The sequence below is a fragment of the Aspergillus vadensis genome (assembly GCF_003184925.1).
Source record: "Aspergillus vadensis CBS 113365 unplaced genomic scaffold BO88scaffold_5, whole genome shotgun sequence".
In the NCBI taxonomy this organism is placed as follows: Eukaryota; Fungi; Ascomycota; class Eurotiomycetes; order Eurotiales; family Aspergillaceae; genus Aspergillus; species Aspergillus vadensis.
The window spans coordinates 542,615-559,769 of NW_020292043.1; the positions used below are offsets into that span (position 1 = coordinate 542,615).

General features: G+C 52.2%; 7 protein-coding genes and 2 non-coding genes across 9 annotated transcripts; 6 read left to right on the top strand and 3 right to left on the bottom strand.

Moving 5' to 3' along the window:
* Positions 1–356: 356 nt before the first annotated feature.
* On the top strand, positions 357–1,316 carry BO88DRAFT_451222 (chitin deacetylase CDA4; the record flags this gene model as incomplete). Its single annotated transcript, XM_025710619.1, has 1 exon — positions 357–1,316. The coding sequence occupies one exon, from the start codon at positions 357–359 to the stop codon at positions 1,314–1,316; it is 960 nt and encodes a 319-aa protein (XP_025565331.1).
* BO88DRAFT_360898 (uncharacterized protein) lies at positions 1,210–3,707 on the bottom strand (the record flags this gene model as incomplete). Its single annotated transcript, XM_025703862.1, has 2 exons — positions 1,210–2,586; positions 2,794–3,707. The coding sequence occupies 2 exons, from the start codon at positions 3,705–3,707 to the stop codon at positions 1,434–1,436; spliced, it is 2,067 nt and encodes a 688-aa protein (XP_025565332.1). The 3' UTR covers positions 1,210–1,433.
* Positions 3,708–5,691: 1,984 nt separating this feature from the next.
* BO88DRAFT_335143 (quinone oxidoreductase family protein) lies at positions 5,692–6,747 on the top strand (the record flags this gene model as incomplete). Its single annotated transcript, XM_025702832.1, has 2 exons — positions 5,692–6,467; positions 6,525–6,747. The coding sequence occupies 2 exons, from the start codon at positions 5,692–5,694 to the stop codon at positions 6,745–6,747; spliced, it is 999 nt and encodes a 332-aa protein (XP_025565333.1).
* Positions 6,748–6,898: 151 nt separating this feature from the next.
* On the bottom strand, positions 6,899–8,540 carry BO88DRAFT_478266 (uncharacterized protein; the record flags this gene model as incomplete). The annotated part of the gene is made up of 5 exons (XM_025711989.1): positions 6,899–7,745; positions 7,796–8,044; positions 8,094–8,111; positions 8,165–8,250; positions 8,301–8,540. The coding sequence occupies 5 exons, from the start codon at positions 8,538–8,540 to the stop codon at positions 6,899–6,901; spliced, it is 1,440 nt and encodes a 479-aa protein (XP_025565334.1).
* Positions 8,541–10,948: 2,408 nt separating this feature from the next.
* On the top strand, positions 10,949–12,700 carry BO88DRAFT_402899 (inositol polyphosphate multikinase). The gene is made up of 2 exons (XM_025706225.1): positions 10,949–11,196; positions 11,340–12,700. The coding sequence occupies exons 1-2, from the start codon at positions 11,111–11,113 to the stop codon at positions 12,580–12,582; spliced, it is 1,329 nt and encodes a 442-aa protein (XP_025565335.1). The 5' UTR covers positions 10,949–11,110; the 3' UTR covers positions 12,583–12,700.
* A 119-nt stretch (positions 12,701–12,819) lies between these two features.
* On the top strand, positions 12,820–12,891 carry BO88DRAFT_t62. The gene has a single exon. It is a non-coding gene; the product is annotated as a tRNA-Met (tRNA).
* Positions 12,892–14,032: 1,141 nt separating this feature from the next.
* Positions 14,033–14,104, top strand: BO88DRAFT_t63. Its single transcript has one exon. It is a non-coding gene; the product is annotated as a tRNA-Met (tRNA).
* Positions 14,105–14,450: 346 nt separating this feature from the next.
* BO88DRAFT_486047 (mitochondrial 37S ribosomal protein uS19m) lies at positions 14,451–15,378 on the top strand. Its single transcript, XM_025712389.1, has 4 exons — positions 14,451–14,529; positions 14,604–14,619; positions 14,774–14,956; positions 15,169–15,378. Exons 1-4 carry the CDS (start codon positions 14,487–14,489, stop codon positions 15,209–15,211), a joined length of 285 nt encoding a protein of 94 aa, XP_025565336.1. The 5' UTR covers positions 14,451–14,486; the 3' UTR covers positions 15,212–15,378.
* Positions 15,379–15,518: 140 nt separating this feature from the next.
* BO88DRAFT_433510 (putative TFIID and and SAGA complex TAF10 subunit) lies at positions 15,519–17,057 on the bottom strand. The gene is made up of 2 exons (XM_025709427.1): positions 16,460–17,057; positions 15,519–16,336 (listed from the first exon to the last, which is right to left on the bottom strand). The coding sequence occupies exons 1-2, from the start codon at positions 16,820–16,822 to the stop codon at positions 15,878–15,880; spliced, it is 822 nt and encodes a 273-aa protein (XP_025565337.1). The 5' UTR covers positions 16,823–17,057; the 3' UTR covers positions 15,519–15,877.
* Positions 17,058–17,155: the final 98 nt, after the last annotated feature.

Genomic DNA, 17,155 nt, shown 5'->3' on the forward strand with positions numbered 1-17,155 from the left:
ATTTAACCTAGCAAGGTCTAGATCCCTTCCTTACATACCAGACATGCTCCAACGGGATCGCCGCATACCTCCGCTCCGCCTCCTGACATTTCCCCAATTTCAACCTCCTCACCACATCGCATCGTCGAACACATTACCCTTCACATTAACTCTCCTTGAAATTCCTCCACCGACACATATTCACCATGGCCTGACACCATCCACTCGCTACACCGGCCCTCCACTCCCACCCACAAATACTACACCCAGCAACAACAACAACCACAACCACACCCAACTCACCTCCGCACACCATACTCACCACCAACCACACCACATACCCCCAAAGTCCAAAGACAAGCAAAGCAAAGCAAAGCATGCCCCGCCTCCACCCAACCTCCCTCCTCCTCTTCCCGCTCCGCGTACTCGCCATCCCATTCACAACCCTCATCGCACGCATCCCACACCTCCGCTCCCGACATCGCCGCACCCGCACCCTAACCATGCTCCTCCCATTGCTCATCCTCCTCCTCATCCTCCTCGCCCTCCTGCCCCTATACATAATCTACCGGCCGCCGCACGCCCTCATCCGCTCCATGGCGGAGAAGTACCCGGATACGTTATGGGAGATACCACCACTGCCCAACACTAACAAGAACAACGGAGGAAAAGAAGCACCGAAAGAGAAAATCCTCGCCCTAACCATCGACGACGCCCCCAGCGCCTACACCCTCGACATCCTACACCTACTCCAAGAATACAACGCACGGGCAACATTCTTCCTCATCGGGTCACAGATCCCCGGCCGGGAGGGGATACTCCACACGCTAGTGAAGAGCGGGATGGAACTAGGGAACCACGCGATGCACGACGAGCCATCTGTGTCTTTGGGGAGGGAGGTGCTAGAGCAGGAGGTGCAGGAGGTGGAGGGGGTGATTGCGAGGGTGTATGAGGAGGTTGGGGTGGAACGGCCGAGGGATGGGAGGGGGGTAGTGCGGAAGTGGTTTAGACCTGGATCGGGGTTCTTTTCCGGGTGGATGAGGGAGTTTGTGAAGGGGCTTGGGTATAGGATTGTGCTTGGGAGTGTGTATCCGCATGATGCGCAGATTGGGTGGGCGGGGGTGAATGCGTGGCATGTGAGCAGTTTGGTTAGGGAGGGGAGTATTGTTGTGATGCATGATCGGAGGAGTTGGACTGTTGAGGGGTTGAGGAGGGTGTTGCCGGTTTTGAGGGATAGGGGGTTTAGGGTTGTTGGGTTGGGGGAGGCGATGGGGATTGTTGATGCTGCTAATAATGCTGGTGGTGGTTCTAGTGATGGGGGGAAGGAGGATGATTGATGGATTGGATTGGATATCAGGTGTACAGGTATCATCAACACTAACATACAGGCGTGTTCCTGACAAAAACACACACACACACACACAAACACGAACAAAGAAATACATGGTATCGAACTACTCGTTTCGCTTCCATTCCTCCACGTTGCGCCGCATCTCTCCCTCCACGTCGTATCCTCGACTCGCGTCTTCCAGCAATTCCTCCTCGCGGTCCCGGTAGCGCTGCTCGGCGTCGCGCCGGCGCAGCGCCACCTGCTTCAGATACATCAGGTCGTTCGACTGTACCGCCTCTGCGAACTTGGCGCGCATGCGCGGGGAGTACAGCTGACAGCTTGCTTCGCGGCACCGAGACGGTCCGTCGCCAGGGAGCAGTCGCATGGACGTCGAGAACTTGCGCGCGATGGGATGTTTGGCCCGGACCAACGGCCACACCACGTCATCGTAGCAGTCCTCGCACACTGTCAGCTCTGGCAGTTGCGGCATGTAGTGCCACGTGCTGAGGATCCGTCGGTCCCGCCGACAGTCCCGCAGCACTACCTTGCGTCGAGCGTACGAGAGGAACTCGGTTACGTCGGGGCGCAGCATGTGTTCCTGGTCGGCGCGATTGGCCGCTATGTCTAGGCAGTCGATGTACCGGACGAACCGCGGGCTGTCTGTCAGAAAGTCACAGGCTCGTTCCTGTTTGGTGGAGCTCCGCTTGAAGGTGTCACGGTGCTGCGGCATCAGGACCCGTAGGTTCCGCACGCAGGCAGAGCACACATTGAACTGCGGGAGGTACATGTTCGTTTCCGGGTCCACAATCCGGTACCAGTGCTGCTCGGTGATGATGCGTCCCGGGCACGGCTTGATGCTGAGGGGTGGCCGCGTGATTTGGTGCAGCAGTTCGAGGTGGTCTAGCTGCTTCTTGAGCGTCTGCATCCACGCCAGTCGGGTCCAGGGCTCACTCATGGAGCAGCGGATTTTCTCTCCACGGGGTCGGGGACTGGCTAGGACGAAGTGGTCGCGGAACTCCGACTTGCGCATTTGCTTCATGCATGACGGGCAAATATTCAAATGGGGTAGTCCCTTGACTGTGTGCCAGTCCTGGTATCCGGCGATGGGAGTCGATCTGGGGCAGGGAGGGAGGAAAAATGGCCGTTTGGGCGATGTTTGACGGACAGCATCCTGCGATGAACTTCGATGGCGAACAGCGTCTTGTGAGGAGCTCCGTCGGCGTGGTAGTGGTGGTGGCTCAGGAATATCTTCGGGAGTCCGTGGGAGCGACGAGGACCTCTGCGGCACGTCATCTAGGAAAGATACGGCCCGCCGGGCTGGCAGCTGAGCGGTTGACTGAGGTTTGTCGCTTGAGATTGATCGGCCTGCTGGCTTAGTGGCCAATCCCGGACGTGCTGGAAGTTGTGGTGCCGGGGCTGCAGCTGAGGAGGACGCCTCATGTTCATCCGCACGGCGGTCAGTAGCTGGCTCCTTGGGAGTCGACGTGGACCTAGGACGGGTCTGCGGAGCGGTGCTCTCCGGCGCCGCAGTGACAGCAGGGGTCATGGATGGCTCCGCGGGAAGTTCAACCGGGACACTGGGTTGATCAGTAGACGGGGGACTAGGCGTCTTCGGCGCATCGCTTGAGCCTCCCTTGGCACGAAGTTCTTGTCTCTGGCGGATTTTCTCTTCCAGCCTTTCTGCCACGGAGAGTCCAGTGGGCGACTTTTTGTCCGTTTGAGGTGCGGCAGGTTTGGTCACAGGTTCAGGCTTGGTCTGGGACTTGACTGTAGCCGAGTCGGACTGGTAGCCGGATTTAGTGGTGAGGGCGTCGGCGGAGCGGCCATGTTTCACACTCCCAAATCGCCTGGGCAACGATGGAGTAGATTTGCTTTGTGTGACGGCAGGGGTGCGTATGTTCGAAGCTCTCGAGGCATCCCGTGAACTCTGGGCTGTATCCCTCTTAGGCGGGCTGTCTCTCTGGGCTCTAGTATCCGCCCTGGGGCGGCCTCGCGTCGTAGAGTCCTGCCTCTGAACAGCTGGCTTCTTGGGTTGGTCCTGGGGTTTCTCTCGATTTGCAAGTGGCGCGGACAACGAGACTGCCTGGTCATCCCCGACAAGGTAGAGCATCGGGTCCTGTTTCTCATCCACCGGGGTTGGCGGCCCTACGTTGTCCTCGGAGCTGCTGTCACGGCTGAAGTCCTCATAGATGACGGTCGTCTCCTCATACGAAGAGTAAGAGAAAACATCCACAAGGACTGGGTATTGGTCGACAGATCCGCGGGAGCAAACACCTTCGAGTCCGGGCATTTCTCCAATTTGGGATAATCCGTGTAATTCGCGGGAGAGGGAAACAACTTCGTCTTCCGCACATGGCGACGGCGGCCAGTGGGTCTTCTTGCGCCAGCGCAAGCTCATCTTGGAGGTAGAATACATTGGTAATAGAAACAGAAGAACAAAGAACTTTTAGCGAAGAAAAGCAAAGCTCCAACGGGAAAGTATCGGTCCTGGGGGCTATCCTGCGGTGGCACGGTGGATCAGAAATACTTTCCGGGCAGTTGGCATCATATATCCGTCAATCATCGGACTCACTCGAGAAGGGTCTCGAAAGGATGAGCAAGAAAAAAATAGCAGACACACACACAAGAGCGTTCGGCAAACAGCAATTGGCACGGGAGTGATCCAGATGGAACAGAGAACAGTCAATCAACTCGCAGATGAGACAGTCAGATGGCCTGGGGGTCCTTTGTGAGCGGCTAGAATTATGTATTAAGCGACGGAGAGGTTAGTTTCTGATGTACACATCCCAGGAATCGGGGGAGTTGCGAAGAGATTTTTCGAGAGGCTATATAAAGTAGACAGACCCCAATGGGAAACCTGGTCGGGCAGCGCCTCTCCGGGGATGGTGGCCCTATCAGGGCCTGGGCTCAGACATTGGGCGTTAACAGGGAACGAATCAATCCCGCTAGCCCTGAAACATGGCGATCGTGGCCAGACGTCAAGCGTTGGGAACGAATGGATCTCCTTTAGCCATGTCAACAAGGAGTCGCTCATGAAACCATCCCATCCCTATGCAGGTGAGGTCAAGTGTGGTCTGTCAGACTGTGGGACAACCTGTGCTGGCAGATCCATTCATTCGCTATCCCCGCTTTCCGTCGACCGACTAGGTGCGCTGACGGGCGAAAGAGATTTTAGTCTGCGGGAAAGGCGCCACTTTCGAGTATTGGCGTGGATGATTGTTGGTCTAGTATACAGTAGGCACAGCACGTCGTGAGCCCGACACGCCTTTTGGCAAAGCCACACAGCCTCCGCTCAAGGGATACCGGGCAACTCGGCACATTGGGCGTCATCAGCTACTGGTGCCACCTTTTGGGATGAGCTGCATGGCCCCTGACCGATGATGCTGGGGAGATCAGTAGCTTCCAATGATATACGATTCACTGTTGGAAGCGACACTGCTATGACATCAGTGGGAAAGACGGTGAAAGAGCAAACGGTGGCAATTTGCATAGCGAGGCGGTGACACAGGGGGGGCTGAGTTGTCTGGCTGAACTGGATAATGCATAATGAAGTTGTCCGCGGAAGGGATGAAGAGGGTGAAGGCCCAATGGATGGAGGATGAAGACAATCCGGAATGCTTCTGGAGAAGCACGAGTATATGTCCCGATCGGGAATTTATGCACGGAGGAATAATGTCGCTATGCAAGAACTGACTCAGCTGTGTACGGCACGGTCCGTCGGCAGGAAGTCGGCATTAGTCAGCTATATTCCCGACGGTTCGGACTTGCAGCCGATGGCGTCACTCCGTCGGATGAAGAGGTGGCCATTCAATGAACTCTGGAATTATTGCGAGAGAGTAGGTAAGAAGTAGCCGAATAGTTGAAACAGCGAATATCAAGGATTGTAGTAGCAAACAGCGACCGAAAGGTCTGCTTCAGATCCCTGTGATACAGTGCGGAGATGCATCGGACATCCTGACCCAATATCCGCAAGCGCAACACAGAATAATGAAGAACTGCGGGGAAGAAGCGCAGAAAATCAAGCTTCAAATGACGGGAATCGACTGCCTCAAGTCGCGGTCCACTTTCGGCAAAACCCAACCAGCAGGACTGTCCAGCTCCGTCAATCGTAGCCGGGAAGAACTTCCACCTCGCCCCGCACCCGACTATCCGGATATACTTAACCCACCTATTGTCCCACCCCTCATCGCGCAACTAGAAATACCCCCGATTATCCAATGCCCCTCCATCGCGTCTTTCCTCGTCTTATCCGATCCTCTATCCCATCCATCACTACAAGAACTACTACCTCAACACTGTCTTCCCCAGCAATTCAACGACTCTCCGCAATCAACTCCCACCTCCACCCCACCATCGCATCCCCCATCCGCACCCTCACCACCATGTCTGTCCCTCAAACCATGAAGGCCGTCCTGGTCGAGAAGCTCGGCGGCCCCGAGGTTCTCGAGTTCAAGTCCAACCACCCCGTCCCCACGCCCAAGGAAGGCCAAGTCCTCGTGAAGAACAACATCTCCGGTATCAACTACATCGACACGTACTTTCGCACAGGCCTCTACCCCTCCGCGAAGCCTGAGATCCTGGGTCGCGAGGGCGCCGGTACCGTCGTCGCATTGGGAGACGGCCCCAACCCCTACAACTTCAAAGTCGGAGATCGGGTCGCCTGGCTCAGCACTGGCGGATATGCCGAGTACACGGCGGTGCCGATGGCCAAGACGATCAAGATCCCCGAGGGAATCACGGACGAGAACCTGATGGCGTCATTCCTCAGTGGATTGACGGTTCTCACGTTGGCGAAGGAGACGTACCCTGTGCAGAAGGATGAGTGGGTGCTGGTGCATGCTGCGGCTGGCGGGGCGGGAACCCTGATGACGCAGGTGCTGAAGGCCATCGGTGCGAAGGTCATCGGAACGGCTGGTGGCCCTGAGAAGTGCCAGCTGGCGAAGAGTCTGGGTGCTGATGTGGTGATCGATTACCGCAGTGAGGAGGGCAAGGACTGGGTGAAGCAGGTGAAGGAGATTACGGGTGGTAAGGGTGTCGATGTAGTTTTTGATTCGGTTGGCAAGGATACTTGGGAGGGAAGCTTGGAGAGCGTTAAGCGCAAGGGTACTATTGTTTGGTTTGGCAATGCTAGTGGTCCGGTGCCGCCTTTGCCTTTGCAGTAAGTTGATTCCTACTATGGTTAATGGTGTGAGGTGCGATGCTGATGGCTTTATAGGAAACTCTCCCCCAAGTGTGTCAAGGTCGCTCGGCCTCAGCTCTTCGGCTACATTGAGACTCGCGAGGAGTTCGAGTTCTACGCCAATGAGCTGTTCTCGCTTCTCCGGTCTAACAAGCTCAAGGCCAAGGTCCACAAGGTTTACCCCTTGGAGGAGGTTGCCCAGGCTCACACCGATCTGGAGGGTAGAAAGACTACCGGCAAGTCGATGCTGAAGCCTTGAGTTGATGCACATGCTATGAATATATGTTCCAATAGAAATCAATTTGTTTCGACTATCTAGAAATGAACATGACTAAGATAAGAATGCGATAACTAGTAGCTGTTAGAAGCCTACGGATTGAGCTGCCGGGACAGGCCTGCTCTAGCGATGCTCACAGAGTAACAGACGAGTCATCCTCTCCATCACTCTCTGCTTTGGCTAAATCTCTTGGCTCCTTCCATCCAAGCATCAAGTCATTCACGAGAGGGGTGTAGTTGGAACCATACGTTCTATACGCATCCTCGAAATAATGGAATCCACAGTTCAGCTCCCATACCGGAGTGACTACCTTCATTCCCGGGTAGCAGTACTGAAGTATATTGTCCTCCATAAAGAACTCATAACTCTTTTCCGGCTGCTGTGCCACTTGCTCCTCCGGGCTGAGGTCGAAATCAGGCATACCTGGATCTCGGTAAGCCCTTGCTAGCAGCTTTCCGACGGGAACAAGATCAGGAGCGTGCGTCTGATAGAACTCGCGGACGTCTTCTCCGGGGGGATGAACAGCGGTAATCTCGAACCCATCAATATCCTCAATACGAGCTGCGCACAGCGTATCATTCTCGGTCAATTCCTGAAATTTGAGGGCATGCCGGTTTTCTCCCGCGCCAGCGAGGGCGAACTTAACGATTTTGCGGGCTGTCTCAGTCGTCAGGCGAGGCGCTTCATCCTTGGAGTTTTTCCACTGATTGCCCTCCACATATGTGTCATGAAGCTCGCCACCGAAAAGCAAGGAGCAACACGAGTTGAAGTCACCAGGGGCTTTGGCCATGAGTTGGTGATTGTTCCACAGCTCCCTTGTAGCTATATCGCACGATGTCCTGGCCTGGTCGATATTATCTTTGTACTCCGGGCACACATCGTGGTAAAGGAGGTAGGAGAGAAAGTTTCGAATGGTGACTGTCGCCAGCTTAATCATATCTTCGGTTTCAGGATTGTAATAGTATGGAAAGAAGGAGGTCCTATTACGAGTCAGTCAAACGTAGTTTCAAGGCGTGTGTGTAGCTCCTACAGAAACCCGCGAACGACTGCATCAAAATCCACGGTAAGATTAGATCTGTCCTTGCCTACACTGGTCATTGCTCGCGCTTGTAGGATCTCTTCGCTGTCCAGTTGCTGGAGGTCACGGCCATCCAAACCACCGAACATCCTCTGACCCACGTTCACCCCGCCATACGCCAAATATTTCAGGAAAACATCTCTTCTGTCCGACTCCAACCGCCGATTTTTTTGATAGCGCAGAAGGGCATCCTCAATTCGGCTTGGACTAGTCAGTATGAGAGCCAAATCCATGAGGTGGCAAGACTTACTGGGTGAGAGGTCGCGAGCTTCACACATATTCCGGTTAGCAGGTGCTAAAAATGGAGATTTGGGGACTTACACATTGTAGAGCTCCTTCTCAGCGCTAAATTCCTTGGGGGTAATGGGCGCGTCGACGTAGTACTCTTCGAAGCCGGTTGGCTTGTTCTGTAGAACTTAGTCTGGCTGCAATTCGTTGCATCATTTAGTGTTCTCACCTTTCCACGCTTGCTCTTGGGGCGCGTCTTGCTCTTCTTCCTCTTCTTCTTGGCCTGGTCAAACTCAATGGGCAACTCCTCGAGTGACTGGGATTTAGGGCTGTTAGGGGCTGAGTCTGGTTTATCTTCCGGTGTTTCTGGTAATTGGTCGGTCTTCTGAGGATCATTGATGGTTTTCGATGCAGCTGGGCGAAAAGGAAGCTCTTTGCCCGTATCTGAAGGATCCTGAGAGTCCGACATCGTGAGTGCAGTAGCAGACCCCTGAGATGAGATGAAGAATAAGGAATCGCCCCTAAGAAGAGGATGAGGGGATGGAGGAAAGCGAGGGAAGTTAAAAGAGAGAGATAAAAGCTGGAGGGGTAACCTGGACGTGTGGGGGTTGGAACTCGGAAGTTGCACGAGGAACACCGTGAAACATTGTTTTGGAGATCTCTAATTTAAATGACAGTAAGTAGATTAGATCTGAGACTTTCTGGATTCACAGCCAATGATGGAAGAATCGAACGTGATAGAAAGCACTGACAGTGAAGCAAGTAAGAGGGATTCACCTGTTAAATGACTGGGACAAAGCCGGTTCCTTCCATGCCAGTATTTATTAGGCTGGTAGATGCCGTTCATACCATGAAGTGATATCGTATCTCAAGAGAAATGGTAAGAGACGCATTGATTGGACTGCTCCAGATCAAGATTATTGTGAAGATTCACGTCTACGGATGAATATTATTGATTCAGCTCGATATATGCCCCATTGACTAGGCACCAAAAGCCAATGCCATTTATGTGACTAAGAATAGTGTAATACCACTACAGTGGGCCACATTAGATCTCTGAGACTTGCTGCTGCCGAGCCTACCATTTAGGCCTTTGCTAAGGTCAGTACTAAGTCATCCTCGAGGCGATTTTGAGGGAAGATGGCGTTACTGAGTGCTGCGATTAGGTTTCTGGGTGAGAACCAAGCGTGGGTGATTAAGTCTTGTAAATCGATCCAGATAAGAAAATACTTGGCCTGGGGCAGCTGTCCATTGTGGTAACTATGAGATGACTCTGCTGCTGATTGTTTAAAAAAGTTATCTGCACAAGGGCCAGGCGAGGGAGATATATTGAAGTATGAGCAGATCCACATGCCAGCATCATGTTGCTGCATGTTGCGAACTTGTACAGAAAGGGGGTTACGATTCGCACTCTGATGGAGCATTGGCGAAGAGAGGATATGAAGGTGCCAGCTACAATGGTGGTATGTCAGGATAACCGGGGTCAATTCTCAGCAAAGGCTTCAGCTGCATGATGCTACTGGACATGATGGGCCTGTTGCTGGAGACCAATTCAGAGACAGTGAAGGTTTCCCATTACTAGGGAATCCCTGCTGCAAGCTAAGCCATCCAGCCTCATGCCAATTCCAATGGAGCCAGCGCGTGGAGCAGATGCCCGCGTCGGTAACTCCGAGGGACGTAATCTATTGCATCAACTGACTCGCGCATACCATGATTCCGAGTGTCTGAGCCCAGCCCTGCGAACCAGATGCTGGAGCAAACAGGGGTCAATGACAAGGCTGCCATTAAGGCAGCCCGACAGCTTATTTAGCGAGGTGCAGATGTTGATTGGCGCAGTTCCCAAGGTAGTACCCCTTTGCACGAGGCTATGCGAGGGGTAGTACGCACTGGGAGGATGAGTCTACAGGTCATGCCGAGGCCATACACGCCAAACATCTGCCGCAAGCCCCTGGTGCTTTTATAGGAAAGTCGGAAGAGGCGGGAGTCTCAATGAATCAGAACAGTCTAGCAGGAGAGATCCCAGCGCAGGTCCGGAGTTGAGGAAAGTTGTGAGAAGTTGCAGGAGGAGATGAAAGCGCAACAGTGTGCAATGAGAGGGCCAGAGAGAAGGAGGAGAAACGATGACTTGAACATACAGCCTTGTCCGTGTAACTGGCTCTAATAAACTCAGTGCCAGTCGAAGTTCCTGGGCGTATGGATGACATATCACTTTCGTTCATAGACTCCTATCGTGATGCAACATGCAGATAACTCACCAGCACCATGAAATAGAATTAGTCAAGGATAAGTGAGTGAATTAGACCATGACTCTCTATGGCACCATATTCAAGTAGGCTGAAATCTGGCACCAGTATAAGCTGACGTGCTGGTTATTGGTAATATTCTCAGCAAAGCGCGGGTGAAACCCAGTGGAACGATGAAGTATAGAGAAGAACTTCCAGCGAATGATCGCCGGCATGCGGCATCGTAGCGCCTGATATTATACTTCCTCTGGGCTGCACTCGAGCCTTCTCGGATGATTACATTTCTAATACCGACCATTCCTTTGAGTTCATCTCGGGGATCCCTGGGCGGTGCAGGTTTGCTCGGGCCGCCTTGTGTTGCCTTTGGGGAAAAAGGTCAGTCCATCGTCCAGCGCAAGAAGAGCGGATGCTTGCATGATTCTCCGCGGTTGCACGTCACTTCAGCTCGGAACAAAACCAGCAACTTCCACCACTTCTTTTCACTCACCACCACCTCCTGTGGCTTGTCCCTCCTTTCTTCTGCCAACCCTTTGTTTGCCCTGTCGACCTATTACTCTCTCCTTTGTTTGATTGCCTCCTTTCCCTCCTTTTACCCTTCTCCGGCATTTGCCTAAATATATATACCATATACATCTTTTTTTTTTTTTTCCTTTCTTCCCTTACCCGACTCGTCCTGCGCCCTTCCGCATCGCTTGCAAATCTCATTGCCTGTGACTCAACTCATGCGGAATGCCGTCTAGAATCCAACGGTCTCTGTTGGACAGTGAATAATCCCTTAGTTCTTCGGACACCCAATATGTCTTCGTCGCGGTCGGACAGCCTGAAAACCCAGAAACTGGACACCGACAGCTTTGTCGCTTTTGACCATGCCGCCGCTGGCCAGTAAGTTCTGCCTCTCCGCCCTTGCCGCAAAGATACGAGATGCTTCATGGCCAGCACTCCTACTTTCTCCCCCTCCCCAAGCAATGTTCGTCTGCTCTGCATACGAGTCGGTACAGGTCACTGACGTCGTGATAATAATATAGCGACGGTGTCCAATGCACTTTGTCCGGCTCCTTTATCGCAAAGCCCTGCACCCCCGAAGAAGTCGCGTTTTACGAGTCTAGCGCCCTCCACCCGGAATTCAGAGAGTTTATCCCTACATACATAGGGACTTTGACCTCCGCCGACCAGCAGCAGTTCTCCGCCATCGAAGCTGCTCAGCAGTCCGGTGCGATTGTTCTCCCCGGATCAGACTACTCCTCGACATCGGGCACGCCGAGCGCGACCGCACCAGCACAGCTCAGCGCGGCAACCTCGGGATCGGCGAGTACCGCGCAGGATCTACCATGGGTTCCTTCGAACGGGAAGAAGCTGGAGACAGGAATATCTATTGTGCTGGAAAACGTGGCTTCGGGGTTTAAGCGGCCGAATGTTTTAGACGTGAAGCTGGGCGCAAGGCTATGGGCTGATGATGCGCCGCCTCAGAAGCGGGCGAAATTAGATGCTGTATCCCAGGAGACAACAAGCTCGAAGCTGGGGTTTCGGATTGCGGGGATGAAGGTCTGGACGGGCGTGAGTGGAGAAAGCGACGAAGGAAGTAAAACCGATCCCTATGCTACGAAATACGAGGGTTCCGAAGGGGCGCGGGGCGAGGTTATCGAGAAAGACGGATATAAGCGCTACGATAAGTGGTATGGGCGGGCTCTCACAGAGGACACTATTATAGAAGGGTTTCAAAAATTCCTCGCTGGTGCCAAAGCTGGGGCCGTTGACCGCTCCCAGTTGGTCGCCCAGAGATTGGCGGACGAACTGAAAAAGGTACAGCATGTGCTGGAGGCGGAGGAAAGCCGGATGTATTCTTCAAGTGTGTTGATTGTATATGAGGGAGATCCAGAAGCGATGGAACATGCGCTTGTGGAGGAACAAAAGCCCCGGCCTGAACGGGGTGAGTCCGAGGACGAAGACGAAGACGAGGAAGAGGAGAACATGGAATTCCACATCCAGCAGGGCGGGTCAATCCAGGTGGTTGATATACCGGTCGGTCAGGGAACCAAATCTCACCAGGCCATAAATATTAACATCGACCCCGAAATGGCCGAGCTGGCCGATCTGGGAGACCTGGGGGATCTAGAAGATGATGAGGAAGAGGATCCCCCAAAGGTGCATGACCTTCGTCTGATCGATTTTGCCCACGCCAGTTGGACACCAGGTCAGGGGCCGGACGAGAATGTGCTCAAAGGAATACGGAACTTGATCAAAATCCTGTCCGGACTTGCCGTCGAGTAAGTGTACGATATGCAGGCCAAGGCATCGAAACTCGCAGGCGATATAGATGCTATATGAAACAATTTGGTGTTAGCGAATATACAAATGTACATCAATTCTTTGATACCGAATACTGTTGAAGCATATTTAAACTCATATGTTACAGGATAGGAGATGTTCACATGAATGTGTGCTGTGCACATGGCTCGCAGGCTTAGGTTAATAATGCCAAAGTGGGGAGCCTTAAACATCAACCCAAGCATGTTAGCTCAGGGGAAGAGCGCCGGGCTCATAACCCGGAGGTCCCTGGATCGAAACCAGGACATGCTATCTGATTTCTTTTTTCTTTTTGTAGCTGCTCTTTTACCATTACAGCCGAACAACAATCAAGCTGTCCGTACAGACTTATTATTCATCTCTTGTAATCTATTACGGTCTGCTCCTTGACAAGGCTATATGCCATCCCCTCGAAGATATAGCCTGACTCTGTTGGTCCTCTCCTTAAACCGTGGGAACTATATGGTAGCAGGATAACCTACATCCTGACTATGGGAAATATCACTTTAAAAACAGAGCATTATAGGGCAATACTGCAGCGCGATAAAGTATATATCGAGCTAGAGAGTGTTCTACGTGGTATACTTCTGCAGGGTGGTATACATCCTATGTTCTACTATTCCAAGTAGCAGACTGCGAAGATCCCACAAGGTGCCAGAAAACAGCGACCTACAGACCGTCGCTAGAACAAGATAAACAATGCAAACCGCCCGGCTAATAGCCAAGTCAAGAGGCAATCATACTGTTCATCATTGAATCCTCTCACGAGTCTTCTCAGCGACACTGGGCGAATGAACGGCTGGGCTTGCATGATGGAGTGGAATCATGGCTAATATGAAAATCTCTATACGGTGCTCAGGAAGAGAGACTGTAGCAGAACAATCCTTCAAGTGTTAACTCAAAATGAGGCTGTCTTGGTAAGGAGTTGCTACTTGTGCAAAGTGATCTATACGAGGTCTCCACAGATTTACGATAGCACATGCCTACATCACTTGCCGGTATCATGATGAGCTGGCAAGCTCGATGAGAGGACAACCTGATCATGTGGAATGTCAGAACCATGGAATATATCCCAATAGAGGAATATTCTGCTTCTACCTTATCTATGCATTCAATAGCGAGTAACTACCCTTTCTCCCCACAGGATATGTACGGAACCCACCAACAATACATAATTTCATCATACCTCATGCAACACCAAACCATGAATAAAAAATCACAGTCCCCCATAGTAACCACAAACAGCAAACCCGGAATATATGTTGAAGGTGGGAAAAACACCTCCGTTTGTAGCCGGACGTCTGATATCACGTGAAGCGCCGCCGCACATTGAAATCTAGGAGCAATCACACATTCATCCATCCATATACTATTGAGTCATAATCTTAACAACATAGCTCCTTTCAATCAACCCAGCATGTTAGCTCAGGGGAAGAGCGCCGGGCTCATAACCCGGAGGTCCCTGGATCGAAACCAGGACATGCTAACTAAATGATTCATTTTTTTTTCTTTTTGTCTCATGCAGAGTGGATTCGCGATGTCATGTATGGAGTAGATATGGATACTACCGCATTTCGCTCTTTTTACTCACTCGCCAATTCGGCAGTTTTATTTTGGTATGAGATAGACCTGCTTCTTTAGAAGTTCAATAAATTCAAACATGTACTTAAATAACAAAAATCACCATAACCACGAAGAATCAGTTCTTCTACAAATGTAAATAAAATCGTAGACCATGAACCAGTCCTACACCAAAGAAAATCTTACATAATCCATCCGCCCTCCGCTCCATCTCAAACCCATCCCAATCATCTATCGCAAACCCGCCGGTCCGCATCAGCCAAAAGCCAACAGCACAAAAAACCAAAATGTTTCCCACGCGAGCTCTCTTCTCTCGCTCGGTCTGGAAGGGTGAGTCTATTCATTATTACTCTATTCATATTCCAGGGAGAAATTGAAACCCATCTAACAACGCATACCTACAGGCCCGAACATCGTCCCGTACGTCGTCGCATTTATTTCCCTTCCCTACCTTTCACTTACACGAAACCCCATTACAATACCACCGCTGATCAACTACATCTCGCCACTTTGACATATTTTACACCGAATTTGATATACACCTATATACTAATGAATGCTATGAATTGAATAGTCTCCCTCTCCCCCGCAAACTCCCCGCTCCGCCAGGAACACCTCCGATCAAGACGCAGAAGCGCGGCGCCACGATCTTGCCTAACTTCGTGGGATTGAAGTTCCAGGTTCACAATGGGAAGATTTATCAGGATGTTGTGATTACGGAGGAGATGGTTGGGAGGAAGTTGGGGGAGTTTGTTGCGTGAGTTTTCTCTTTTTTTTTTCTTTCCCTTTTTCTTTGCTCTTCCTATCTCTTTCTCTCCTGGGGAGGTTGGGGTGGAATATTGAAGATTGGGGAGGTTGGAAGACTTTGGTGCCAAAAGGAGGAGTGGGAGGTACTGGGGGGAAGAGATATTCGATTGGCGTGTGATGACGATGATAAAGGAATTACTGCTAACTGGATGGTTTCTATAGGACTCGGAAGAGATTCACGTACAAGCAGTCGAAGAACAAATGATTGCTTTTCGGGTTGTGTGTGGTTGTCTCGCTATGTGGCTATTCTGCTGTGTGCTCTGCTTGGGAATCTTACTGGGTCCTCTGTGATATGGGGAAAGGTAGATTGTCAGCTCAAGAGGGATAGCAGACAGGCAGACGGACAGAAAGGTGGTGATTTCATATTGCATGGCTAGGTTCTTTTCTTATTATCTCGGGCGTTATATCCAGATCTTTACTGCTTATTCTTCCACCAATGTATATCTACGTGTTGCATGTAAACTACTACTAGACGGACCATAAAAATTCTAACAGGTCAATGGACTTTTCAACACAGAACATCAAGTCACTTCTATTATTGTCTCAGTTATTGTCTTCTTTCTTTTTGTTGGTTGCCGCCCTTCCTACCATATCATATCATATCTCGATAACTCCGCCCTAAACGCCTTTTGTATATTTCAAACTCGGCCCACATGCAGGATATCGTTCGGCCGTTGCCCAGTATTTTACGCCAGCAAGCAAAAGTGAAAGAAAAAAGGTAAAGTAAAACAGCACATCCCACCCCATCCCGTCCCCGATCTACCCATATCCCCATGCCCATGCCCATGCCCATGAACATCCCGCATGTTTGCAACAAACAAAACCCCCCAAAGCATTCCCAAGGTGGAAAAAGAAGGGGATGAAGAGATAATCACCGATAAAACTCCCCCCTCTTGACACTAACCCCATACTCCGACACCGCCATACCCAAATCCTCCATCGTAAGCACTGTCCGGCCCTGTCCGGAACCTCCCGACCCACCACCACCGAACCCGGGTCTCTGGATTCCCAAGTGCGTGCCCGCTTTGCCCTTTCCTGCATCGCCGCCTGATACGCCTGTCGCGGCACCAGCGGACCCCACACCCGCAGCGCCGGCGGGCATGTTCAACCCCGAGGCGGCGTTCAAACTGCCCATGGGGTTGCTAGCGGAGGAGCTGTTGGAAGCGCGAATGCGCGCGTACTGATACGAGTCGGCGGCAATATCGGCGATGAATTTTTGGGTTGCAAGAGCGAGGAGGCGGGCGAGGTGTGGTGGTGTTTGATTGGGGCCGTTGCCCGGAGGTGGAAGACCGGCGAGAGTGAGGTAGTGGGCCGTTACAGCGTCGGGGATCTAAAGATACTCGTCTTAGTAAGATATAGGACAGAATTACGAGGTGGAAGTAAACGAGGGTGGTAGTGGAGAGAAAAAAGTGACATAGGAGGGGAATCCAGGTGGAAAGGCAAGGAATCTTACAATCGGCGCATATTCATCCATCTTGCCCATGAACTCCCGCAAGCTGGTTTCTTTCTTGGCAGGCGCTGCGGCGGCCGCCAGAGCGTCCACGGAGGTGGGCGCGGGGATGGAGTTTTCGGCCGCGGCGGCGGCGTCATTGCCTGCGGGATTCTGGTTCGGCATGTTGGCGGCGTTGTTTGCGTTTAGGTCGATGTCTTGTTCGATAGATGCATCCAGGTTGTTGTCACCGGTATCTGGTTCTTGTTTGGGGACGACAGTCGCGGAGGAATCTTGCGATGCTGCGGGAGCTGGAGCTGGAGCCGGGGCGGAAGTAGGAGCAGCAGCAGCTGGAGGGGGAGGTTGCGAAGCCGATGAGTCGGCCATGGTGGTAGTGTTAATAGTGAATGAAGGTGAGTGGTGGTAATGGGTGGTTGGTGGCTGGCGAGCAAGGGAGGGCCGGCCAGAACTAGTCCAATAGTGAATGAAGAAGCGCGTCGGCGGTCAGACAATGAGCCGGGATGGCGGTGGTGCGCTGGTTCTGAGTTACCAGCACAAGGCAATAAGCTGCAGGGGGGTTGTGTGGGAGGAAGACGAAGAATGAATGGGACTTGGAAAGATGGATGGGATGGCGGAGAGTCGACTGGCCGGGTCGCGCTGCCGGAGCGGAGAGCCATTCGTCTCTTCAGCTCTTGTCCGCGGTCGGCCCGATTCTGCTGC

Bases quoted from the DNA above. Each gene is read 5' to 3' on its own strand.
- BO88DRAFT_402899 (XM_025706225.1), top strand. From the start codon at position 11,111: ATGTCTTCGTCGCGGTCGGACAGCCTGAAAACCCAGAAACTGGACACC. The intron at 11,197-11,339 runs GTAAGTTCTGCC...ATAATAATATAG, and splicing joins GACCATGCCGCCGCTGGCCA to CGACGGTGTCCAATGCACTT.
- BO88DRAFT_486047 (XM_025712389.1), top strand. From the start codon at position 14,487: ATGTTTCCCACGCGAGCTCTCTTCTCTCGCTCGGTCTGGAAGG. The intron at 14,957-15,168 runs GTGAGTTTTCTC...TGGTTTCTATAG, and splicing joins AAGTTGGGGGAGTTTGTTGC to GACTCGGAAGAGATTCACGT.
- BO88DRAFT_433510 (XM_025709427.1), bottom strand. From the start codon at position 16,822: ATGGCCGACTCATCGGCTTCGCAACCTCCCCCTCCAGCTGCTGCTGCT. The intron at 16,337-16,459 runs GTAAGATTCCTT...GAGTATCTTTAG, and splicing joins TGGATGAATATGCGCCGATT to ATCCCCGACGCTGTAACGGC.